Source organism: Pyrgilauda ruficollis, unplaced genomic scaffold (genome assembly GCF_017590135.1).
Source record: "Pyrgilauda ruficollis isolate IOZ18807 unplaced genomic scaffold, ASM1759013v1 scaffold38, whole genome shotgun sequence".
In the NCBI taxonomy this organism is placed as follows: Eukaryota; Metazoa; Chordata; class Aves; order Passeriformes; family Passeridae; genus Pyrgilauda; species Pyrgilauda ruficollis.
In genome coordinates this window covers 980894-1007745 of record NW_024525267.1, presented here as the reverse complement: position 1 = coordinate 1007745, position 26852 = coordinate 980894, and the positions used below count along the sequence as shown (strand labels likewise).

At 40.1% G+C, this 26852-nt stretch overlaps 1 protein-coding gene across 3 annotated transcripts; it reads right to left on the bottom strand.

Annotated features, from left to right (window-relative positions):
- Positions 1-32: 32 nt before the first annotated feature.
- On the bottom strand, positions 33-22800 carry BDKRB2 (bradykinin receptor B2). Of its 3 annotated transcripts, none has more exons than XM_041476318.1 (3): positions 22708-22767; positions 12802-12997; positions 33-2894 (listed from the first exon to the last, which is right to left on the bottom strand). In XM_041476318.1, exon 3 carries the CDS (start codon positions 2890-2892, stop codon positions 1750-1752), a length of 1143 nt encoding a protein of 380 aa, XP_041332252.1. In that variant the 5' UTR covers positions 2893-2894; positions 12802-12997; positions 22708-22767; the 3' UTR covers positions 33-1749. The 3 variants fall into 3 exon arrangements, with proteins under 3 accessions (XP_041332252.1, XP_041332253.1, XP_041332251.1); XM_041476319.1 differs by lacking the exon at positions 12802-12997 and adding an exon at positions 7765-7847 and having other exon boundaries at positions 22708-22735; XM_041476317.1 differs by lacking the exon at positions 12802-12997 and having other exon boundaries at positions 22708-22800.
- Positions 22801-26852: the final 4052 nt, after the last annotated feature.

The following is a 26852-nucleotide window of genomic DNA, read 5'->3' as shown; positions in this document are numbered from 1 at the left end:
AAAAAAAAAAACCCCAAAAAAACCCCCAAAAAATTGCGCCTATATATTTACATTATTTAAATTAATGTGATATTCACATAATAACATTTTTATATTTTACTTCTCAGTACCAAATACTCAAAAATAACTTCTGTTGCCTCAATAACCTCTGTATGGAGTTCCTTTTGTGTAAGGGTTGCATGAACAGCATGCTCATGGATGAGACAGTATGATAAGACTGGATATAACAGAAAGCCTTGCAATGTTTCATCATAGTTGCCCCCATTGCTTCAGACAATAAAAAGGATGAGCAACAGAAGTATTTATGACATAGGATTACACTGGCTTATCAAAGAAACAGCATGGAAATTGCCTATAAATCATATACAGTGATCTAAATCCCTTAGTCTTTAAATCACATCTGCACACTTATATTTTGTGGTTTAGCTATTTGAAGGTTTAATACAAATTTCCCATCCTAAATGAACTTTATTGCTCAATTCAAGCTCTGACGGATAAAGACCATGTAGTAGCCATCTAAGCTTACTCATGTCACCAAACTCCATTTCCCATGGTAGCTTTAGAAGCTGTAACCTTAAGTGCTTTGAAAAGAATAAAGATGTTTCAGCATATCTTAAATCATCTTCTACTCAGTTATGGTCAAGGTTCCTAGAGGTTAAAGTGCATACAGACAATTCAGTACACTATGAGTCTCTTTATGTGTATAATCAACTTAGCTTAAAAATACAGTCCAACTGGGGAAAAAACTATCTTGTATTAAAATCTCACAGATTAACTCTACAAATAAAATGTAGGTATTACTAGAATCTGAAAAGGCCATTCTTGAATACTCTGAGCTTTCAAGGCCCCTGTTATTTCAGTTAGATTTCTAATGTAGTTAGGTGACGCTCTCCTTTGTATTCTCAGTTTCTTCTGTTTGTGAAATTATACCAGTTGTGTTGAGATTTTATATATCCATTGAATAGCATTAATTATACTTTGTGAATATTAAAAACCTGTGTCTCTGAGCTGAAGTGTAAGCATGAATATAAACAGCATTCGCTCACTCAAAAGGAGGAAGTGAATGCTTTCACTCCAAGATACAAGGGGTAAAGAATCTTCTTCTACGAAGAAAACTCAGCTAACTTCATGCAGGTGGGTGCAGGTTCCCTTCCACTACTGCTTTACCTTTTTTCAGCTACTTTTGATACCTATTTGCTCAAGTAAATCTGTAACTAACTGGAGCAGCTGCAAAAAGACACTGCCTGTCAATGAAAAAATCAGATAGTTTTAGATGACTGAAGAGAGAAGTTAAAAGCCCAAAAGATGGATACATCTAAAAATGCATCCTACAGGATTCATTTAACAGAACTTACTCAAATGCAAGCCCCTCCCAGATCAAAAACCTTGTCTTAACACACTATTATGGGTACCATATGTAGCTGCACAATCTTGACAATTGCTTCTGTACTGAGGCTCTTTTGGAGAATTGTATGTACACCTTAGAAAACATTCCAAATGATGCATGTGCCAAGTATCATTCAGCCATGAAAATGTAAGTAAGTTACAAAATAGGATTCAATCATGAAAAACATCCAATAACACTAGAAGCAGGTTTCTTTATGGACTTTCCACTAAGATCAAACAATTATTTTCCCTCACGTAATGATCACTGCTACAGGTTTACTCTGTGGACCTATAAGAGATGGATATGAGTGGAGACTGACCCGTTAGAAAGCTTTCTTCCTTTAAGGATTTCCTAAAATTACGTTATTGGGGTAATGACAAAACAGACTTTTTCCTTGGGTATTCACTTGAAATGGAAGTTCTTAAAGTGTCCAGGGAGTTTTCCATCTGCACAGACTGTGATTTCCTGCACCTCTTTGTGAACAAGTCCTTGTAGAATTCCACAGCCTTCTTCTGGAAGTTTTTCCCAACAATCACATACAAGACTGGGTTCAGGCAGCTGTTGCTAAAGGAGCAGTATGTGGCTATCTGGGTCAGTATGTCATTGATGTCCTCCAGGCATTTGAGAGTGGGTGAGAAGTAACGGATGGTGTCGATGGCTGTGCTGATCTGGAATGGAAGCCAGCAAATGATGAACAGCAGGAGCACAGCAAAGACCAGCATGGTGGCTCTCCTCTCTGTCTGGACTACCTTCATTTTTCGTAGCTCGCTGCTTCGTAAGGCTTTGATGATTTGCACAGTGCAATAAGTAATTACACAGAATGGGATCACGAACCCCACAATATTCAGCAAGCAGTTGTTAGTGGGCTCCCAGTAGCTAGCTGGGTAAAGAAGAGCACAGGCTGTGATGTTGTACTCTTTAAAATAACGTAAATTTCGAAACACCATTGTAGGTGAACACATGAGCAGTGCACATGTCCAAATTACAAAACAATTCCATTTGGCACAGACGGTTCGTCTCATCCGTCCAAGGGACATGGTTTTCACCAAGGCCAGGTAGCGATCAATGCTCACTAGTGTCAGGAAATAAATGCTAGAATATAAGTTCATGTAACTCATAATGTTGATGGCTTTGCAGAGAAACTGGCCAAAAGGCCAATGAAAGTTATTAGAAATATTAATGGCCCAGAAAGGTAAAGTACAGACCAACATTAGGTCAGCAAATGCCATGTTTGCTAGGTAAATTTCAGCCACTGTGCAGCTACTCTTGTGGAAACACAGGACGGTGAGTACAAAGGAATTTTCTATTGATCCCAGAATAAATATAAACCAGAGAAATCCAGGCTGAAAATCCTGTAGCCATTTCCACACATCTGCACTAACACATTCATATTGATCTATGTGGTGCACTCCTGAATTATTGTGGAAATATTCTGGACTGACTGTAAGTTCCTGGGTGGTCATGTTGTACAGCTGCGTAACATTTTCAGCTGTGATGGAAACCATTTCTGTGAAGAGAAAAATAGATGACATGAGATTGCTAGATCTAGCTCATTGCTGCAAAAGACACAATAAGAAAAGCTGTCTTTCGCTTTTCCTAATGTCCTCAAAGCATAGCTTTTGAACAGGCTTGCAGTTCCCTGGGCTGCTTCTCACAGACACTGGGTGTGTCTGTAGAATGTTTTACAGACTGCGTTGCTATGGACTGACTGGACTAATTTTAGGCAAGTGAAACAGAGGGGATGTAGCAACAACAGTTATTGTTATGAATAAATAAGAGAATATTTAGAAGCCTTTGTTCACTAGAACTGAGCTGCAGCAAGTCCTTGTTAATTCTTTGAGGGTGTTCACCATTAGTTTGTCTTCTTATCTTTTTATTTCATTAGCCATGATCTCCTAAAGGACAGGTGTACCTTGTGTCTCAGGTTTCTCATGGTAAAGCTGCTAGTTCTGTGTCACATCCTGCAACATTTTACACCCTCCCCTCTAGAACAGGAATTGAGTAGAATTCAGTGGTGCTTCCTCCCCAAAGAACACCATATATTTTCTCAGACTGTACAATAAAGAGACAGTTTGCAGCTCTAGTTTGCATTGAGAACACCGAGGGATCAGTGTTTGCCAGCAGTGAGCCTTTCTCAGCTTTTCACTGAGATTGTCTGTGTATTTCTGTCTCTGTGTTGCAGTCTCTTTCTGCGCCAAGTCTCAGTAGACATAAATGGTGCAACCTTCCTGAGGGAGCTCAGTTTTAAGAGGTGTGCAGTGGGTGGGTTGGCAGTCTGGTAGAGACAGTGGCCATCCTACAAGCCAGGACATGTCTGCAGTCAGCCAGCTTGGGTAGCTTGGGTGCAAGAGCACAGTCTGAAAACTAGAATACTGTAAACATTCTACAGATCAGAACAGCCTGCGATCGTACAGGGAGCTACTGACAGGCAGAAATGTTAGATGTGTACTTAAATGTTACTAGAACCAAACAGAAGTTGAGTGTGCAGCATCACTCACTACTGATAAAATGCCAACTGTGTTTTCTTGTTGTTGTGTTCTTGGACAATGAACGCTGAGATATTATTCAAATGCAAGATTGGCTTCCCAGATCTGTACATATAATTCTCTGGACTGAGTGACAGAAACACTGCTTGTCTTTTTTTAAGGTGTTTATAATAACCAATGTTTATATTACCATTTGATTGGAAGCTTTTCAAATGTATTTTTAATTAAGACATTTGTCCTATTCAACTGGTAACTTGGCAGTGAAAAGGAATGCATTTGCAATTCCCAAAAGAGTGAGGGTTCTCACTTGTTTTCTAGTTGCTGGAATTGTTGGCTGGTATCAGTGCTTAATATGCATACAGAAATTCAGCTATTGGTTGCAGAATTGATGAAAAATGATGGTCATATTTTGTGTACTTTGTGTTAATAAAACACTGTAGCGCTTAAACATCTCAAAGCCCAGCTTGTGTGGATGTGAGAGCTGCCACTAACGAATTGCAAACAGCAGTTTCAAGTCTCCCTTTCTTTCTGTGCTGGCACTTTTCACTGTAAAAACACATAGGAAGTGAAACACTAATGGATGGGCAGCAAGAGGTCATCTGTGAATAGAGAAGTTCTGTTGCCTGATGCAATTAACAGAAACTGTTTCTTCTGCTGGTAGTAGGCTGTGAACCAGCAGAAAAAAATTTAAGTGCATTGTTTTACACTTTGAGGTTGGATGTATGCACATATTTAATGAGCGTTAGTAATTCAGAGAGTGGTCATAAAGGTCATGTTGGCTTTTTCTGGGATTTTCCCTCGTTACATTAATTTACAGAATTTAATTTACAGCAAATAGCAGCTCCCAAACTGCATATTGATTTATCTGTATTTTCTCTGCAATTAATCTCTTTCAGATTTTGGTTTTAGAAGGGAAAGACCTAGAATACTTTAAAATAAGTTAGTTATATCATGTTACTCTGGTCTAGGAACAGTGTGCAGGGACCAGTTAGGATGTCACCGAGTCCATGACATGGGACTTCTGGCAACCTACCTCCTTGGTCCTTAACTGAAGTCCTTCCATAATGCATTGCTAGGGACAGCGGAGAGAACAAGGTAAAATGTGCTAATTATCAATTTACAAACCCTAATGTTTAGGGTTAAAATTATGTGCTTGATGCTATTCTATATTGCACAGGAGACTCGTTTAAAGTATGATTGACAAAGCCACAGCTTACAGAAGGCAGTGATTTGCTGTTTTCTTGTCATATTTTCGTGAAAATAAATGTGGTCCTTTCACACATTCTCTACAAATACTTTCTGTGCAATGCAAGACAAGCCTAATATCTCAGCAGGGACTTTCAACAAGATTTCATGTGGCAGTCTTGATTGAAATAGTGCCTAGCTGAACTAATCTATCATTACTGGTTCTGAGGGACCCCTGTGGGGGCTAAATTTGAACCTGATGGAGTTCCCATCCTGTTGTGAGTTACCTCCTCCTTGGCAGTCTGTAATACCCACTGTCAGTCATTATCTCATATTCTGGAATATTTTTTTTTAATAGCATTGGAACGAATGACAAGGTTTTGATGGAGGGCGTTTCAGGTGCCCTGTGTGAGAGGCAGTCATGGCCTGGAAGGGCTGGAGGCAACCAGCCCTGTTCCTCTTGCAGACACCGCCCTCAGCAAGGCAGGAGGGCTTTGGGGCTGGCTCATGGGTGTTCTTTGGGTGTTGGCTAGATCCTGACAATGCTGCAAATGAGAAACCCTTGCAGAGGGACTGGGAAGAAGGGGTTGGTCAATTGCTGGGTTGTCATTACAGGCAGGTGGAGGAGGACTCCAAAAAGGTGGTGGTCACCAGTGCCATAGCCTGAAACTCTGAGGGCTGGGCAGTCACCAGGGCACCTTGGTGTCTCCTGCCAAACTCCTGGGATGTCCTGCTGTTCAAGGACTGACCCACACAACCAGCGCTGGAGAGAGCATGCCAGAAGACAGGCAGGAGTTAATCAGCAAGCCAAGGAGAACACCTCGAGTGCAGCAGAGTGGTTAATCCTAGAATGTGGAGGGCAAATCTCCATGCTACAGCAATACGTGCTGGGGCTATGGAAGCTCTTGAAAGAAAAGGAGGGGAATATGTTGAATTGGAACAAAAAGTTCTCTAGGGATCAAGAGGTATGAGCTAAGGAATGGAAGGACAGGGGAAACAGGGTCAGAGCTCAGTTAATGCTGCTGCTGGGTTAATGCAGGCTCTGGCACAGCTTTACTCCCCAGATGGGATATGCTGCTTCAGGTGAATGTTTTTCACCATCTCTTTTGGGTCTGGATGAAGCCCTACAGCTACTGAACTCATGGCTGTTAGTATTGCTGCTGGTGTTAATATTTCCTTGCATTATGCTAAACATTTTCATACAGTGAATAACTAAATGTCTCATGATGGTCTTAGTCATGTCTTATACAAGAATGAGTTCTGAAATGTGTAGTGAGTTCAGGTTATTTCAATGTCACCTGCACTAATTTACTCAGTGGGAGTAAGAGAGAGACTCTGTAACATATTTTACAGCTGTTGTGACTGCTGATTACATGTTTTGCAGAAACAAAGTGTGAAATTTGTAATTAGTACATTCTGAGATTGTCATAATATCAACCTTGCTAATTTAGTCCTCAGAGAGAAGAGGTGGAGCCTAAAACAGATAAATGCTGTTATGATGTTAACTGATATAATGTTGTTTGCTGGAACAAGAGAATATTGAAATGCATAGGTACACAGTCCTGATGTTTTCCTACACAGTCTAATTTGCAAGGACAAAGGATAGAGTGGGCTCAAGGCCTCACCAGTCTTCTCCAAATGAGGAATTTCTCTGATGGATGATCATCCATGATGAAAGTTGCCTAGAAAGCAGCCTTATTTTCCATTTATTTCAGGGATTTCTTAGCAAGACCATATGAAGGATAGGTATGGCACCCAGACTGTAGCATCCCTAGCAGAATTTTACAATTACCTGGTTTGCTTTGAGTGCTGTCAGTAGCCAAAAGTGTTTTCAGAGACATACAGCTGGCTTGCCACACATACATACAGCTCTATGTACAGCTGGGGGTCAGTGGCACAGAGGAGAGGAAAAGCTGGGAGCAGAAATATGGGTTTGAATGAATGGGTGCAAACTGAGAGGCATTGGCTGACTTCTGACATGGTGATATTTTAGAAGATGTGTTAGCTGCAGAAAGAAATAGCAAGGGCTGCCCCAGCCTCTCCTCTGACTCTGCTTCTCTGCAGAGCCCAGCCTGCTTTGACACTTTGTACTTTTTGTGTGAGTTTGCTCTCCTGAACATCTCTGAGCCCAGCTTGGGCAGCCAAGTGTCCCTGGTGTTGCCTATTTGCCAGCCAGCCTTGCTTCATCGTGGTAATATAAAAGCTAGAGTCAATGTAACACAGGAGCTGGGGGAGCCATGAGGGGAAAAGGGTATTTACCTGACAGATCTGCTGCCACTGAAATGGGAAATCGCAATTACCACTGCTGCCCTCAGGAGCTTGGAGTGTAAACCTGACAGACTCAGCAGGCTGTTAGGAGGCTGGCGTGATGTCCCCTAAACTGCCTCATTTGTGACCCTCAGACAGGCGTTTGCTGGCCAAGGGGAGAGAAGTTTAATTTTAACAGCTTTGGAGGATTTGATTCCTGGACAATGTCTATTTGAGAGGAAAAGGAGGTTTTTGTTTAGTAATAGATTATAACAAAACAATCTCAATGCATAATTTCTCCTCCAGCCATACTGACAGGTCTGGCAGGCCTCGTGTGTGATGGGATGGCATAAGCAGAGGCACTGCTAGCAAGAAGCCAAAGGTGCACTGGAAGATTGAGCTTCAGTGGTGGCCTCTTACATTCAGAATTTAGCATCAACAAAAATACAGGCAACCCACCCTGTTTATAAATTCTATACCTTCTCCATAAGGTTTATTTTGAAAGCCTCTATTTCAACCCGGTCTTCTTGCAACCTTTTCTCCTGAAAAAAAAAAAATCACCTTTGCCATCTATCCCCAGTTCACAGAGACTCTTGTTTCCACCTAATCCAAGACCAGGCGAACTGCTTCTACCCCTCTCTTTGGCTTCAGAATGGGTTGGGTTTGTATCTTTACCTGGATGAATATTGGAAGGTAAAATTATATCAGTCTTGTAGCTTCTCTGAAACATTCTCTGAATGTCCTTTTAATTTTTTCTGTGGAGGCATTACTTATTTTGGAGAGGTAGAGGAAATGTGTGGGAAACATTCCTAAAATGTTCAAATCCCACAACATTAATTTTTAATTTTCAATCATTGTATAATGAATCTCTAATGGGCTTTACTACATTTGGGGTTGCAGATCAGGGGACACGTTCTGTGGCAGTGTTAACTTAAAGGTTTCCTGCTTTTCATTTACTCTCTACTGTCCCTTTTACCTCTATGGCTGCCCTTGCAGTTCGTGAAGCTTCATGTTGAACCAGATTCAGGAACTTGCCTAGGACAAAAATAACCTTGTAAAAGAAAAAAATTGTTTTTAAAACAAATCAGCTCCATAGTTTGCCAGAAAATTAAGGCAGTAAAGAAAATATACAGAGGAGCTACCTCTCAAAAGTGTAATTTTTAGATATTATTTGTTGTGTAAGCTTGAAGCACACCATGGAAAGAAACTATGGCTCTGCAGTTACCATTAAAGGTATCTACATCAACTGTGTTAGGAAAGATGGGGAAAAAAGTTGTTCTGGTAAAGTAGTTATTTCAATAACAATGAAACTGAGGTGAGAAGAGGCTACTAATTTTTCTCCCTGTGTGGGAGATGAAGTCACTCAATTCCAGCTAAAGAAAGGTGTGGAAAGAGCAGAAATCTAATCAAGTGCAATGCATAAGATATCTTTTATATATAACTTTTATGCAAAGCACCTTGCATAATATATTTTTGCCAAGTGGAAATCTTGAATATTCTTATTTTAAATTCTCCAGGGTTACAATTTCCTAAAAAAAGAATCCTATACTTTTTAGCTTTAGAAACATGGTATGTTTTTATTCAATGCTCTTTTTACAACACAGCCAATAACTGTGATGACTCTGACAAAATATATTATCTCTGTGTAAAGTAGTTATAACTGAAATAGAGAAGAACAGCATGGCTGGACTGTGGTGAGAACTGGAAGGAGAGGAAAAATATGAACCAGTTCAGAGAGAACTAGTGTTCTGATCTCAGGACCTTTGTATAGGGGAAAGGGCTCATCTCATTATAAAGCTTTGTTTTAGTTCAGGTTTTGTGATGATGTTTGAATTAGTCCATGTTTGACCTCTGACTTGCTGCCAACAGTATTTTAGAAATTTTTCAGTTAAGGTGGCCTCCAAAACATTGCAAATGTCACCAATGCTGGATTTTGCTGTTATTCTGAAAGAGCTCATTTATTACAAGAATTCTATTTAATCTGAAGTGAGAAATAATACTTTCAACATTAGAGGCTGTTTCAGGTCAAAACACAGAATCTGCAAGTATCTCCAGCCACTAAATTATTAAATTTCAGCCTTATAATCCTCAGAAGTTTCAAAGACCCACCTGGAAAAGCCCAGAGTAGTATAGTTTCATTTTGTAGATGACCCAGTCAACCCAGCAAGAGGTTGGCCTACAGACCTTCCAGCCCATAATTTAGGAATTATCCTAAATTCCTGAATTTACGCTTCTTGTGCTAATAAATGAAAATCCAATTGCATTAAGGCCAACAGCAACAACAAAATCATAGAATCATAGAATGTCTTGGGTCATAAGGGACCTTAAAGATCATCCAATTCCAACCCCCCTGCCATGGGCAGCTCTGATCACCTATCATTCCCATTGTAATATTCATAAATGCCATGTGTTATTGTTATAAGTAAGCAGTAATTTTAGGTAGATTACTTCACAAAAGTGAATGGATTCAGTGTCTCCTGTGAACATTTCTCAGCTGACCTGTTACAAGGCTACATGGGCACATCCAGTCAGTGGTGAGCATAAGGACTGGATGGAGCACTCTTGCCATAAAGGTTTGGTTGCACTTTTGTTGCAGGTGTTAACTCACGGGGCTGTTCTTTGGAGCTATGTAACTCTGTAAAGTTTGGAAATCTTTCACAGATCACAGCCTGTAGAAAATATCCATGAAAACATTGCTGTTGGTGATACACTCAGTGAGGACATTCCTCTTGCAGAGAAAGGCTGCATCGAAGCATCATTAAATTAAAAAGGGAAGGGTATAAGCAAACAAGTAATAGGAAATGCCAAATTCATTGAAAAGTTCTCTAGAGTTGTTGTGAAACATATCATAGCAAAGCACAGCTTGGATGAAGGAATGAATATGAGGATAAATAATAAACATTTGGCTAATATTAGAGAGGGTTTATCAATAAAATTAAGGGGGTCTGCAACTGTGGGGCCAGCATGAACTGAAAATGTGATACATACAAAACATGTTCATGGTGATGTGCTCACAGCAACAATTCCATAAGTTAAATTTAGACCTGGATATCTGGTTTAGCATTTAGTTTTCCTGAAGATTTCTATTATGCTAATGCTGTGCAGCTTTTCCCTTCCCTTTTGTACATGATGGATTAGTAAACATAGTAGAACTACCCTGAAGCAGAACTTCCTATGCCTCTCAGCCACTTTTATAATTGTAGTTCATGAGCAGAGAAAGAAGTTTAATTCCAAAACTAACTGCTCTGAAAACAGGTATCACTGCCTTTCATATCCTCCCAGTACACATTTCAATTTCTGCTGTTCAAACAGCTCAGTAAGTTTAAGCTGTTCTGATGTACAGAGCTATTTTCTCCTCTATCTCTAGCTTTCTCAAGACTGTATATGTCTGTGAAGAAATGAAGTATACGATAGTCTTAAATCTGAGTGTTAAACAAATATAAGTCAGTTTGTTCCTCTCTTTGTAGTCACTGGGCAGATGAAAGATCTATTTCCAAATCTCTATGCTGTTTAGCTGGAAATTGGATGATTTACATGTCTGTATACCAGAAGGCCACAAACTTTTTGATTAATGTTGATTGAGAGTATCTTTATAAAGCTATTTTCAGTTAGTATATATAATTAAATAAACATTGAATCTGAATCCTCCATCTTTGGAAATATCGTCAGTTTTGAGGCCTACAATGTCAATCTCACAACTCCTTCTCCCCCTCCTTGTGAATACTTGCTGCTCTTCTCTTTAATTCTTCAGGATTTGATCTTCTTGGACCCGCCTTAGACTTAATGTGACTCTACTCCACGGCCTGGTGTCCCTGAACCAAGAAGATAACTTTCTGAATCTAGCAGCAAAGCACATAAATCTTACACAACACAAGTCACAGACGGATCTACACTTTTTCTGTGTGTATTGTAGTGTGTTTGCTCAAAATATTTTGACAACTGAGAAGGAAAATATTCAAACAAACAGGAGAAAACTGACCACAAGCTCGCTCTGCAAGGCTGGAAGGTTATTTTGGTTTGTTTCTTTTGGCATTTCCCATATGAGAACAGGTAAGGTTAACCATGAGTGCTCATTGTCCAGAGCTCAGCCAACAGCTAGCATTTAGGTTAGTTTCAGGAGAATGAGAAATCTAGGAGCTGCAGTAGGAGTGGGACTGCAAAGGCACCGCAGGAATGAAGAGCAGTCATCCACACGAACTCATCCTTGAGAACATTTTCATGGGAACCACGCATGGGGAAAGATTCAGGCCACACTAGAGTTCAGGTTAGGGCTAGGGGGGTGACAGGCTATGTCTGCTCTTTCAGAGGTAGGCTGAGCCCTGTCAGGCCCATGTATGAGTTTGTCACACTTCTGGCACTGAGTCTTGTCAGTTCTCTGTTTTCCCATGTATGTGATACAGGATCAGCCTACTTTTGCATACTGCTGTCTTGAAATTTGTAGTTAGCATTTGCTTTCAGAAAGTTCTGAGCATAACACTGAGCTTCAGGTCTGCAGCCATGTCTGACTTGTGGTCTTTTGGGTTTTCTTTACTTGATTTTCATATTTGGTCAAAGTGATGTTTTCTGTTTTCTATTGTTAGCTGGAAGGCCTCCTGCGAACAGGAGCTACAATCAGATTGTCATGTGCTTACATTTTTGAGATTTGCAGAGTTTATGCTTGACATTGGTTCTGTTGCTGAGAAGCTGACATATATATTAACATAATTTATTCTTGTTCCTAGCTGGTTCACTGCCTAGCTTGATAATATCTCCCTGAACTGAACTGTCTTGCAAGCCAAACTGCACTTTTGTACAGTGAGAGACGCAGCCAAAGCAGTGCTTGGAGTGAAAGCAACATACCTTGGCCCTAGGAACCTCACAGGGCTCCCTGTTGGGTATCAGTAACTGCTGGGAAACCCTATTTTGTCCTGGGGCAGAAATCTTTCATGTCCCTTAACCCTCCTGCACTCAGGGTGTCTGACTACAAAGCTTGCACAAATTAAGTGAAGTGTGAAGACAAATAAGGGACTATAAACTTCCTGAGTTTTATAATATGACATGTAGATTTACCAAGTTGAACAGTGTCAAAGGTGGTTGTATCTACTCCCCTGAGCTCTGCAGGTACCACAAGAATTCTCTGCTGTAGACAAGGGATTGCTGTGCCCCATCACCACTACAAAATTAAGTGCTTAGCACACTAGCATTGTGAGACCAATTTAATATCCATTGCAGGAGTCTGATACCATGTGAAATGGCAGGTCTGATGGTATCAAATGTGCCTCTCAAATGGCAGACAATACCCTGAGGCCAGTGAATAGCTAAGGTATCCAGTAATAAAGAAATGAAATGCTAGTGATCGTATCAAGAGTAGGTTGTGCACTTAGATTATATTTCTTTCTTAAAGTGAGAATTTCCTGCTTTAGAAAGCAGTCTTTTATGAAAACTAGATAGCTCAAACCTATTACAAGAACCAGGCCAAAACCAGCTAAACTGGAAAAGAAAAAGGAGAATTTTCACCTGGCTGACGACAGCTTTTGGGACATGGGCTGCAGGAGCCGAGCTGTTCCTAGTGTGGGTTCTCAAAACTGGTCTTGGGGTTCATCTAGTTTAGTTACAGTCTTGATCTCAGTATGAAAGACAGGAGAGCACTGATGAACCATGCCAGTGACATAAATTTCTTGATCTCTTCATTACAGAGAACGATAGGAATATCCTACAGAGAGAAGTAGACGACATTAATAAAGTCTCAGAGGTGCAATGGTAAGAATAAAAGGCTGTAAGTCCCGAAGCATATCAGTTCCTCAGGAATATCAGTTAGTGATGCTCTTTTATTTGCCTTGCTGTAGTGGAGGCACAGAAAAGCTGTTCAGCAGTGCACAAACCTCCACGCAAGGCTCCCTCCCTGACGCGCACGTGGATGTCCTTTAAAGCTTTTGCTCTTTGATGCATTACTCCCACCAGACCTCTTCAGCTCAGTTTAGCCACACCTTTTTCTTAGCAATTTAAATACTGCTCTTTTCCCTGGGTAACAGCATTAGGTTCTCATGACTATGTAAAATGTGAAGGTCTAATGGCCTAATAGTATTTTTCAGTATTGGTCCCTCTGAGCATTAAATATTTAATGGAGAGATTTGCCTTTCATATGAATTGGCTCTGTGCCCTGAAAGCACTTTACTTCTAGCACCTTGAGGACATTTTGGCAGCCATTTAGGAAAAAAGAAGAGATTTGCTATCTTGAGTGCCTCCAGCCACTATAATATTTATGCTATTGTCATGTATTTTCAATAATGCAGCTTTTCCTGCAAATTTTCACCACTGTCTCTCACAGGTGTGGCCTTTGAGGAAAGCCCAAGTGTCTCCCACAGCAAAGAACTCCCAAAGAAGCTCACAGCATGTGTGGCTGATTGGCTGTTGTCACAAAGTCTAATAACTATTTATTTGACAACTACTGCTTTCCTCATTTCTTATCCTACAGGTAACTGATGATTTCACTCTGCTGTAATTAGCAAAACATAAAAGACATTTTAACCTGTCACATTATATCTGAAAACCACATTTGCAACTACACAGTCATCCCTACCTGCAGCTGGACAGGTTCAGTCACAACTTTCCTTTGCTGAGCCACACACTGATGGCTCTGTGCAAGCAGTGGAGCCCTTAGCACAGAAGGCACCCCAGGCAGAATCTGTCCTCCCTGTAAATCAGTAATAATGCCTTGTGTTTTCTTAATGCCTTTCACCACAGAGATATATGGACAGCTTCACTGAGTAATGGCTCAGTTTCCAAAAAGCACTTCAGGCTCTGACAACAGAACAGGCTAGAAGGTATCTTATCTCACTATAACTATATAATGCTTACATTACAGCTTTAATTTTGAACAGGTGAAATTCAGAAGAGATGATATTCCCAGTTTGTTCAGGTTAGCACCTCTAATTCATGCGTTTCTGAAGGCAGTCCTAGTTTAATTTAGGGCTTCTGACAACAGATACACTAAACTATAAATTCAGATTTCAGCCTCCTGAATAGGTTTTCTCATGGATCATCACAGGGAATGGTCCCTAGCATTGCTGATTTGTGTCATGGAAGCAATATAAATGTGACATGATACTCATTGTCTAAATGACAGGTTGTCTTTATTAAAGAATTCTAGGGTTTTGTTTGTTTATTTTAAATTTCATATTCTTTTAAAAATTAGAATCGGAGTGTGGCAGTGCAAGCAACAGTGAGTTCCCTTCTCAAGGAGAAGCCTAGTCTGTAATGTGCTTCACTTCTCAAATGATAAAATTCAGAAAGCCATTTTGCCTTGTCCTTCCTAGGTCAAACACAACCTCCTATGTTGTTGTTTCTTGAGCAGCTGGGACAGTCATTTCATATTATTTTCGTGTATCTGCTCCTCACTTTGCCAGTACATTAAGTATTTGCAAAGAAAAAGAGGTCAATTTTCAGATAGCTTAGTTAGAAATCCCCATACTCTATATGTTGTAGAGAAAAGTTCAAAACCAGATGTACCTGTTAAAAATTGTGTGTAATTCATTCACACTATAGTGAACTTCAAACTCTATTGCAATTATTTTGCTAGTAACAGCAGATAAAAATTAGATATAATCCAAATGGAGCCTATTTTTCTACTGAAAACCCAGGGGAACTCTAATGACAACAGTTCTTTAGTGGGAATACACACTATCTCTATTAGAACTCAAGAGTTCAAATGCATGCTAATAGGGATTTGGTGATTGAACTGTAGAAACATGGATATAACTTTCAACACTGAGAGATCTAGAAGGTTCAGGACACTTCTCCAGCTAAGAAGTAGTATAATTTACAACGCTGATTTACAACCATCAATGTCTGGATTGCAATTTTAATTTTGCCTTTTTATGCTTTGCCAGTGTTGAAATTAAATTGTGTATTAATTTATTGTTATCCCTTTGTTAGCAACAGGAGATGACAGAGCCCTGCTGGAACCTAGTGCAGACAGTTTGTTTTTCTCTCTGCATATACAGGTTCTGACCACTGGTGTTTACAAAGAAGATACATCCTATCTGCTCTTTCCAGAATGTCAAACCCAACAAAAAATAGGGCAACAATTTAGTTAGAGAGACAGATTCCCTTAGTATATGCCCCAGCTCCTTCAAAGAGCTATTGTACCCAAAGCTAACAAAAAGATAGTTTAATATCTTTGTCTTGGACACAGACAGTGAGATCAGGTGCACCCTCAGCAAGTTTGCCAATGACCCAAGTTGTGTGATGCAGGTGACTGACACACTGGGGGGAAGGGATGCCATCCAGAGGGAAGGAATTCACTCAGAGGGAAGGGATGCTTGAGAGGTGAGTGAGCCTATGCAAACTTCAGGAGGTTCAACAAGCCAAGAGCAAGCTGCTGCCCCTGGGTTGGGGCAACCCCTGATATCAGCAGAGGCTGGGATGGAGAGCAGCCCTGCCAAGGAGGACTTGGGGTTCTGGTGGATGAGAGGCTGGACTTGAGTCATTAATGTTCTCCTGCAGCCCAGAAACCCAGTTGTGTTCTGCATCCAAAGCAGAGTGGCCAGCAGGGTGAGGGAGGGGTTCTGCCCCTCTGCTCTGCTACAGTTGCTGGATCATGTTTTCTGCTACCTTAAACTCACATATTACTACTCCTAGCTATGTAGGAGATACTTTTCAAAGTGTTGGAGGAGGAGAATTTTCTTCTCCTATTAAAATGACTATCAAAACAGAAAATTTCTGAAGAAACTGATTTTAAAAAAAAAGATTTTTCACAAAAGATTTGGGTAATATAACAGAAAATGTTTTAAAGATTTCATTTCTTGTCTTGAACAAAGGAGAAGATGTACTGACTGCTCAGAGTTTAGCAGGTGACCCAGATCCACTCTTGCTCTCTCTGGCCAACTAGGAGTTTAATATCTTTACAAAGTGGAGTAGTTCCAAAAAAAGAACAGAGACTGCAAGAGTGCAATTCACTACAGTTTACCCTTCAGGCACTTGCTTAAGAAGGAAGATGCTTCTTTCAAAATCCCTTATCAGTGCTCCCCATTCCCAGGCAGATTTATCCTCTGTGTGTGCATTTCTTTTGTGGTTTGTTTTCTTGCTTTTGTTAAAAATGTCAAGAACCTTCACCAATTTTTCTCTGGAACAGAAATGTCTTCTGACCAGCTTTGTTAATTTTGAAAAATATCCTGATTTAAGTTAACCACGTCACCGTTGACCTTGTGACCCATCATTTTTTGTCACCACTGTAGAAGAGAAAGCTCTTTGTGGAATTGTGAGTGACAGTTTTGTGCAGCAGGCAGCAAAGGCTCACGGCAGGATGTCAGGGCAGGAACAAGCGAAGGGGAGATGAGTGGATGTGAGTTCTGGAAGGGAGCACAATGCTGCTAAAGGAAGCAAAGGAGAAGTGCTGTGTTGGGAAGGAAGGAAGGATGAAAAAAGAGAAATATAAACTTTGAAATGGAAGAAAGGAAAGAAGGGGGAAAGAGGGGTTTAATTTCCCAAGAGGGTAGAGAGTTCCAAACCAAACAATGAATAAGGATTCTTGCCTAAACTGGGTATATGCCAGGCTTACAGGGCCTTCATCTGGGATTTTCATTTAAAATGTTAGACAACTTAGGTAGTTTACACAGTTTGGATCCATATTTTACCCAGCAATAGTGCAAAATAGTGCAAAATCTGAAATTGTTTCATTCTTGTATTTAAAGTCAAATTTTTCTTTGATTTTAAAAAGTTATTTAACTAGAGTACATTTATTCTAAGGCAAACTTTATTGATACATTACATTGAACCCTTTTTTAAAAACCAGAGGCAGGTGTGCAATGGAAACTACTTAACCTGTCTATAGAAATACATGAGGCAAAGAGTAGAAGACTGAAACTCCAGATCTCTCATACTGTACAGTTACTAGTTGTAGCATGATTTAAATGCCAATTTGTAGACTACATCTATTGTAGAAGAAAATGAATTGTTGTTACATTTCCAAAAAAGACTGTTCTCAAAGCATTGCAGGAAACACTCACACAAAACTGACTTCTCTTTGTTACTTCTACTTCCTTCTACTTCTGGGAAATGTCCCTTTTGCTGACCCAGCTGACTGGAATTTATGAGCTATAAGGTGACTATTCTAAAGAAAAAAAAGAAAAGTTCTTCATAGGCAAGATGTAATCAGAAGGTGAGTTGTCTTAAGTGACCTGCCTCCACATGCTATTTTTTAAAAAATGTGTATGTTATAAATTAAAACTTCTGATGCCAATATCACAGCCATTCATGAATGAACTGCATTCATGTCTGATTCATTATGACTGCTTTGGTCAGATTGTACTAATATAATTTTGAAAATGAACTTGCAACTTGCAGAGGAGAAGAAAAAAAATACAGGTATGGAGAAAGCTCTTAAGTTTTAAAGTGGTTCCCTTGTTCTGGTAAATAACGATTCCAAATTCTTTGAAATTATTTGAATTTGCTTTTTACTGCAAATCTCTACACAGATTACAGGCTTGGAAGCAGATAACTGCTTTTGGTTACTTATCGGCCCATGAGTGATTGTCCCAGTCCCTCATGACTTGGAAAGTCTGGCATTAACTGAGAGAAGAAATAAAGATCCTTGCCCAGGCAAAGGAAAATAAATTTAAAAATGCAACTGGTGTCTTGATCCTAATAGATGCACACATCAGAACTGTCTGATGAAAATATTTAATGGTTGTTTTGTGCAATGATAAAAATCTGGGAGGAAGATTATGGAGGTTCCATCCATGTAGGATCATCCCCTAGCAATGGGTAGGACAGGGCTGCATGGATATGCAAAGGAACACGTATTTGACTTCCGTGGCAAGATTCCCATAATTCTAAATATGTGTTTATGTATGTCTGTGTGTGTAGAGAGAGAGAATTTCCACAAAGAAGACACTTCCTGGTCACCTTCAGTGCCTCACACCTTTTGCCTGGTCTTTTGCTGTTTACTCAGGGAGAAAGTGGCTTGTGTGCACCCCCAGCACTAGCAGGACCAGGCACAGGAAACTTTTCTAGGTGATGCCAAGGTGAACAGCCATCTGCAAGCTGGTCTTGAACAGGTCAAACAGGATTCTACAGGATTCTGCATGAGGAGCACGTGGAGGGCTCCCCAGAGCACAAACAGTGTCAGGTGGATTTGTGTTAGGTGACTCGATCTGAAGAAATAATGAAATAAAAATTCATCCTTGAGCTCAGGTATCAGACAGAGAAGACACTGTTATGATAAACATCCTGATGACATTAGGCTGATTGTAAGATCCATTGTCTGAATTCAGCGTTGAACTGAAGCTGTACAGTTACAAAGGCTAGAATGTGACTTGGAGCATATCATGTGTCCCAGAGCTGGGTTTATCTGTTGTGATGGGTAAAGGAACACATATGGCATACATTTCTTTGTAATCTCCTAATTTCCCAGCTAGGACAATCAGTCTTTCACAGACCTTTCCCTCTGAAGACGGAGGCCAGGACAAGAGGATGTGTCAATGATGTTTGTTAAGCAGCCTACCAGTGAGCAAGTTGCTCAGATCTGCTGATATATCCTTAAGACCTTATCTTCTATAATCTGTCATTACTCTGCTGATGCTGATTTGGAGGGCACTGCAAGCATTCCGTCCAGTTGAGGATCTAGCCTGTGTAGTTACTGGTATCTCTTTTTTCTCTGCCTCCATCTGATTGTTTTCTTGGTGAGCAGTTTGTGCTGTCCAGCAGGTCGGAGCAGGAGCACAGCTCTGGGGACACTGCCATACTGTCTGTGTTACACTGATGGCCAGAGGCTGTGGGGATAATCACTGTGCAAAAGTCTTTCAAGCACAGGGACAGGCTGTGCCTCAAGGAGCTTGTAATCTAAGCAGCATCCAAATATAATGCAGAGTGAAGAATATGACTTGTTCTAGGGAAAGACTGCTGCAGAATGAGGTGAGAGGTGTATGCAGAGCTGAGCCAAAATCTAGCAACAAGTACTGCAATATTTCTGTTGTCCTACTTACTTGTTTAAGAATTGGGTCCCAACTTTGAATTATGACAGCTTAACAGCTGCTTTTTGTAAAAATGCTCAGGACACCTGAAGAAACACTTCCAGTTTGTGGCCTGCCCATTACTTGTAGGGAGTTTGTCCTTCACATCAGGAAAGGAGCACGTTGCTGTGCTCCGTGTGTGTGGGTAGAGGGACCTGCTGTCCTTCTTTGGTAACCCAGGACACTGCAGAGCAGCAGCCCTTCAGTCAGTCAGGCAGCTGATGGGAAACCTTACAACCATGGCAAAGGGACAGAACACCTCCACACTGGGGTGTGGTCCCAAAGGGCTTATTCCTTTCTGCCAAGGCAGGAATTCAGCAGGAGGAAAAGCATCTATGACCAGTTCTGCCTCTGGGCATGCATGCATAAATCCTGTTAAAAAGACCTGGCTCTCTACCATGGATCACTCACTTTTTGTGGCATTTAACTGTAATCTCAGATAAAATGAATGGGAAAAATGGATTTCTGCATTTTGACAGCTCCCTTCTCTGCAAATTAACCATAGTCTGAACAGTGTCTTTGCAATACTGTCACCATTCTGGGATACCTTAGTGTGCAAAGCTACTGAATCTGCAAACCTGGATGATCAGATTTGTTTGCAGGGACCATACAAACCAACCCAACCTTGCTGAATCAAGTTGAGGAGTTAACATGCAGGGGACTTAAATATAGCACAGCAGCAAAAGTAAGCCAAATCCACCCTTTCAGAAAACATAAGAAGTCCTGAAGTATTTTGGTGAAGTTTTATATAGCAGCATTACCAGAGCATCTGCACGCTTTGGGCTTGCCTATCATCAGACTGAAGATAAGTGATTTCAGCTGGCAACTTTGCTCCTTGTGTTTCTCTGGTCTGTGTCCCATTTGTGCCGGTTCTCCAACATTTAACTCCTACATGGAGTGTTGGTCCATGACCAGGGTCCCTCAGTCGTAGCTCATTAGCTTTATTTCTAGGTAAACGAGGTGTCACCACTGTGGTGATCACAAGCAGTTACAGCTCCATCTGTGTGAAGCCAACCTGCAGGGCCCAAATTTCAAGTACTGCTCTCACTCTGTGCTTTCCCCCTGGCTGGCCCAGGACCAGGATGCCCTCTCCTCCCTCTGTCCCTGCTCAGGGCACCCAGCCAGGGGACAAGCTGCTCCAGCCATGTGCCTGCCACCCGTTCGTGAGTCAGCACCCAAGGGCTGCTCCAGGCTGTGATTCCTGAGCAGCTACACCTTACTAAAGCCCAGAAAGGGCTGGCAAAGGACAGCTCTTGCCCCCACTTTAAAGTGCCCTGTTCCTTTACAGCTGGCTATCAGTCAGGCAGAGGCAGAATTTCCATCTCCATGTATGTAGTGTGCTAAATGCAAGAAGGAAGGAAGATAAGCCTTTTGATAAGGTAGGGGAAACTCATCTCTATGGAGTACTTCAGAGGCAGATTTAAAAAGCCATGAGTGACAAGAGAACAATTTTAAAGAAAAGTGGATGTTTTAGCTAAATGGCATTTTTCTCTGGTTTTTTTTTTTTTTTTTTTTTTTTTTGACTTTACATTGATTAGCATTGCTAATGGATTCAGGTGTACTTTTGCAGTTGATTTACTTACTGAGAGGGGATTTGTTTTGAAAGCAAAGCTCTGTTCTCTGATAAGGCCTCCACATTAGACTTGTCATATGATTTTTTTTGCTTACTGTGACTTCAAAAACAGTGGAATTGCAGTGCCTAAAAGATTTTTACACCCTTCTTTTAATGAGAAACAGATTATCAAACACTGGCTATTCTTAAACAATAAATTTTAGGGTCTTCATAATGAATGTCCTAAAATTTACCCTAATTCCTATTGTTTTCTGCCTGTGAAAATGCTTGAAATATTAAATAGCTACAGTAATTTTTAAAGCTGTTTTCCTGTGCAAGGATGGGATGCTTATTTCAGGAAGCTCTAACTCAGTAGGAAAGGCAGTTCTTTTGTTAGATTGCCGGTACAAAATGTTCAGGTAACACTGAGTAACTCAATTAATCTTGTTCTCACATGTACTCAGGGGCCCAATGGAAAACCTGGCAAAGATTTTCTGGAGGTGTCTCTGGTCTGCTATTCCAAGGTCTTTATTAACTTGGGTGTATTTATCCCTTCTGTTTGTGTTTTCACTATTTACACTGAAAACAAGACAAATATATTTGGAAGTCTATAAATGAACCTGGAGTGCTAAGATGCTTCTCTTAATTTTTTTCTTAATGATTGCACATTACCAGATAGAAGTTATATGACTGATGTTACTCAATATGCTGATACTTCTATCTTAGAGACTCATATGTGAATACAGATATTTCTTTTACCTAGATAACTGTCTTCTAGTTTCTAAGAAAATATGTACAGCTGTTCAAGATAAAAGCGTACCCCTCTCTTTAGAGATGGCATCTCTAAGATTACAAACAAAATATTAAAACAAGAATTCTAACGGTTAACTATTTGAACACTTTTGGCTTTATGGTTATTTGCTATTATTACACTAAGAAGGCTGCTTAGGATACTCAGTAATGGAAAATGAGTAGCTAAAAGTATAACATATATTTCAGCATTTGTTGGGGTTTTTTTGTTTTCTTTTTTTTTTGGTTTTTTTTTTTTTGGTTTTTTTTTTTTTTTTTTTTTTTTTTTTAAATTAAAATTCCCCCCATATTTTTTTTTTTTTTTTTGTTATTCTAATTACAATATCACTACTAAGTTCTCTGTTTTCATCAGCACCTTAAAAGTCAAGGTCCTACTGAACTTTTTTTTATTTGCCTACAGATTTTTAAAAGAAACAAATAAGGTAGCTTAAATGTCATCCAAAATAAGTAATTCTTTGTATTATAAGTAAAAGTTTCAAAGGTTTAGCCTTTGCCATTCAATCAGTGCAGATTAGCAGTGTAAGGTACACACACATGCACTTCTACATCCTGCCCAACAAAGTTTACAATCAAAATAATAAACAGAGAAAAAATTATCAGTATGTACAGAAAAGAATTGGCTCTGGTTTTTCCCTACTGTTTTGTAGGTAAATTCTCAGCCAAAACCAAAGTTATCTGCTTGTACTTTCTGATTATTTTTGTGAGATGAAAGAAATAGTGCCCATGGTATGATTACAGACATGAAGAGTCATCGGGATAGGAGAAATCCTTACCCTCCAGTACACAGGACTATTTTTGGCAAGTGAAGTACTCTGTGGCTTTGATACACTGAGTACTTTGAAATAAAACATTTTTTCTGTAAATATTATAGCTCTGCAAACCCCAGCAAGTTACAAAATCATATTAGCAAAAATTATTTTTCTCCTCCATTTTTCTGGAACAATAATATCAGCTTTTTTGTCACTGAACCAGAAACATTAAGAATTCAATAAGTGGTTTCCAAGAAGCAACAAACCACACTGAATATGAAAGAGAAGTGAAAAAACATACCTTGACTGAAAATTCACCACTGAGCAGATACAAATGAGTGAAGTGCAACACGTCTCTGAGAACAGCTCCTTCTCTAGTATGAATGAGTCTAACTTATGGTTTTACTGCCCCTCCCTGAACACAGAGACTCATCGCTCTGTTGATGACATCATATTCCTGGATTTTCTCCCATACTATATTTTAAAAAAAGTGTTTATCTACTGTATCCATTATGAGACCACTGATATTTTAATATGGGTGGCAAACAACACAAACAGAGCTAAGACACTGATTTTCCCCAGTATGTGTATAAAACAGCCATGTGTTTGTACAACAGCTTCCAGAGCTGTGCCTGAGCATGCACGCACAAACACACGGCTCTTGTCCCGATTTGGGGTAATGACGAGCACATTTTTTATTTTACTGGTGTTAGAGCTAAACAAGCCAGCTTTCTGGAGGACTTGGATCTTTAAAGCAGAAAAGATCAACTATCTCATTTAAAGTCTAAGATATCTTTTTTCCATGGGAAAAAATTTACTGTTTGTGTTCTGGAAGACACTGCTATTTCTCTCTGACTGCTCGGTCTGCTGAGAACAAGTACAGAATCCAAATACCACTTAAAGATTTATTGGACCAAAATTTCTTCAAGGCTGTGGATGAAATCCCTATATGAATCAGAATTATAGCCAGACACTAGAGCATACCCTTTTACTTACTACATTGACTTTTATTCTGGATGTCAGATAATTAACAGAGAACTCATTTTAGACTGTTTATTAGAGGCATAGCTGGTTTTCCTGTAATATTTACACAGTCAAACTGAAATCTGAAATGGCAACCATAGTAGCAGAATTCCACACAAAGGGCATATCTTCATTCAAAGAAGAATTGATCAAAGAAAAGAGCAATCCACTTCTTTTTTTTTTTGCCACAAAATTCTAATTCTGCAAGTGAACAATTCAGGAAAAATGCTGGTCTGTATTGTGACTGGTGGTATCTACCAGTGAACATATCTGCCTCCCACCCTCCACTGGTTTGTCAATTACAGTTGTAGTGCAATACACTTCCTTGGTGTGTATTCTGTAAAGCAGGAATTGCTGCTTTACTTTTCAGTACTGTCCCTTTTCTTTCTCTTCTCATAATGGATGCTTGGTACATTTTATGTCTTTATTGGAACTAGTTGAGTCATGCTCTATCAGCAATACCTCCCCCTGGTCTGTCCCTGATTTCCCTGCACCAGTTCCAGTTTGGTTGTGTCATCTTGAGACTCACAATCTCCAAGATCTTGATTCCACTTTTTTTTCAGTTTTTTTTTCTTTTTTTTTTTTTAAATCTCATTATGCACTTGAATAAAAATTTTACAACTACCTCTAGATTTGGGGGTTTTTGGCTGGTCATGTATTTAATATTAAATATTAACATAATTTTGCAAACACAGTGCCTCAGAATTTTGCTTTGATTTTAAGACAAATTTTATGTGTTCATAGGGGTGACTCTACTGGCTCAGTTGTAATGATGTAAGAAAACCCAGCTACGGCCAGATCTACTCAGCTGCACCTGAGGACTGTGGATAACTTCTGGAAGAGCTGAGGACTACTCTACAGCTTTTTCAGGAGGCTGAGGCTGGTGTTGCCAGCAGCCAGTCTGCTATGGAGGCTTGCTGAATGGTGAAATGAATGTATGCAGTCATCTCAAAAGCTTCAGAAAGGCAAAGCTCTGCAAGGCAGGAGCTGTCTATACATACAACCAGGGCTGCCCCATCCCAGATGCAGAATCCAGCATTTTCCCTTGTTGAACTTCATACAATTGGTGATTCCCAATCTCTCTAATTTGTCCAGGTTTCTCTCCAGGGTCTCTCTGCCCTTGAGAGAGTTGGTAGCTCATCCCTGTTTAGTGCTTTTGGCAAACTTACAATCCCTTCCAGTCCTGTGTTCAAGTTATTAATGAAGATGTTGAAGAGCACAGGGCTGAGGTTGGAGCCCTGTGGAACCCCACTAGTGACAGGTCACCAGTCTGATGTCACCCCAGCTGATGTCACTGTAACCCTTTGTACCTGACCTGTGGACCAGCTGCTCACCCAATGTGTACCAGGATTATCCAGCTGTGGGATGGACACTTTGTTCAGAAGAATGTCGTAGCAAAAACTTTGCTGAAGTCCGAAAAGATTATGCCTACTGACTTTTCTAGACCAAGCAGGTGGGTTAACCTGTTGTAAAAGGAAATCAGGTTTGATAAGCAGGACATTCCTCTCATGAAGTCATGCTGGCTGTGACCAAGGACTGTATTGTCTTTCAGGTGTTTTTTAATACTTCCCTAAGTAATCTTCTCCATAACTTTTCCAGACACTGAAATCACTGAAATGAGACTGACAGGCCTGAAGTTTCTGAAATCCTCCTTCTTGCCCTTCATGAATATCAGGATAATGTTCACCGACTTCCAGTCAGCTCCAAATTCCCAAGATCACTTGAAAATGATTGAGAGAGGCTTTGCAATTACATCAGCTAACTCTTAGGATTCTCAGATTAATCCCTTGAAGCTCCATAGATTTATAGGGATCCAGCTGGAGCAGCAGATACCACAAAATTTCAGAGTATACTGATCATTCTCACAGTCATTGTCCTCCAGCTCAGGGCTCCAAGAACCACTTGATTCACCACTGGTGCTGAAGACAGAGGTAAAAAATGCATTAAACACCTCTGCCTTGTTTCTGTCCCTGTTTGTGAAGTGACCATCCTCACCCTGGAACAGGCTGATGTTGTTTTTACACTGACTATTGCCATGAATATATTTGGAAAAACTTTTTTTTATCCCCCATATTTCTGGAAGCTTCAGCTCCAGCTGAGGTTTGGCCACATGAATTTTCTCCCTGCAGTGGCGAGCAGCATCTCTGTGTTCCTCTGTGTCACCTGACCTTGCTGCCACCAGGCATACACTCTGAACTGGGTTATGTGGGAACATTGCTGCTCAGTTAGCATTTATTCAAGGAACTGAGAGGGAATGTATGCAAATATTTGGCTCTGTTAACTCAAGACAACAAACAGTGAATAAAGAGTAAATATAAGGAGAGAATTTGTGGCCTAGGTTCAGGACTGTTCCAAGCACTTTTTAGGGGAGAAAAATCTTACCACATAATTTTATTTACTGGTTTCTGACTTTTTCCAGGTATGTTTTGCTCTTTTTGGCCTGCCAAGTCTGCAGGTCTGGAAGAAGGGGAGGCAGTCCTTGGCTTTTTAACAGGGTCTTGGAACTTTGGTTGTTGGTGTTTGAGCAGGAGTCCCCAGACCCGTTGTGGACAGGTGACTTGCAGTATTGGCCATGAAAGTGATAGAAGCTACGTTCAGATAAGTGCAGCTTTTTAATCTCTCTGTGTGTCTGTACACACTGATCAGCCTCCTGGAAGAAGCTATTTTTGCAGCTAAGTCTGTGTATTACTTCTCCTACAAACTCAGTGTTTTTCCAAGACTCACTAATTAAAATTAGCAACTGAAGATATCTGGGTAACTTTCTCTAAAGAGGATGCTGATTAATTTCCTTTTCCTTCTCCTGAACTGATCTGATTCTCCTAAATGAATTGTGTCAGGACAGTTTTAAAGCATTTGTAAGGGTTTTGTGTCATCACTGAGCCTTGGCTTCTTGGGATGTCTTCTGGTTTAAACAACCATTCATTTTGGCCAGTGACATTTTTCTGGAATAGGAACAGCTTTTTTGTCTTCTATTTGTTTCTGGTCCTTCAATGTGCTGCATTTATTTAAAACCTCTTTTCAGTAATGTGTAAATACACTTTTTTTTTTTCTTTCTACAATTCAGAATTATGGTACTTTTTTATTGTAAGGGAGATTGAGTTAATCAGGATCTAGAATGTGTCTGAGCTACTGAAGAACTGTACAATCAGTTCAGTGCTAAAAGACCTCTAAGGAGATAAAGTTTGACTACAGATGTGCAGAATATCAACAGAGAAGCAAAGACAATTCTAATGGAAATACTTGCAGCTCACTTACCAGGAGAAAACCCCTTTGCTCAAAAACTGGATCTTCTATACATTGTATTGTAGAGGTACACAGCCAGAATTAAACTTCTTTGGCTCTGTGCAAGTTCTGTGCATTCATCTTTGGAAGTAGCCAAGTGGATCTCACACTATCCCTTTGCAAGCATATACAGAAACCCAC

What these genes read in the sequence shown, in the direction of transcription:
- BDKRB2 (XM_041476317.1), bottom strand. Translation starts at nt 2,892, where the DNA reads ATGGTTTCCATCACAGCTGAAAATGTTACGCAGCTGTACAACATGACC.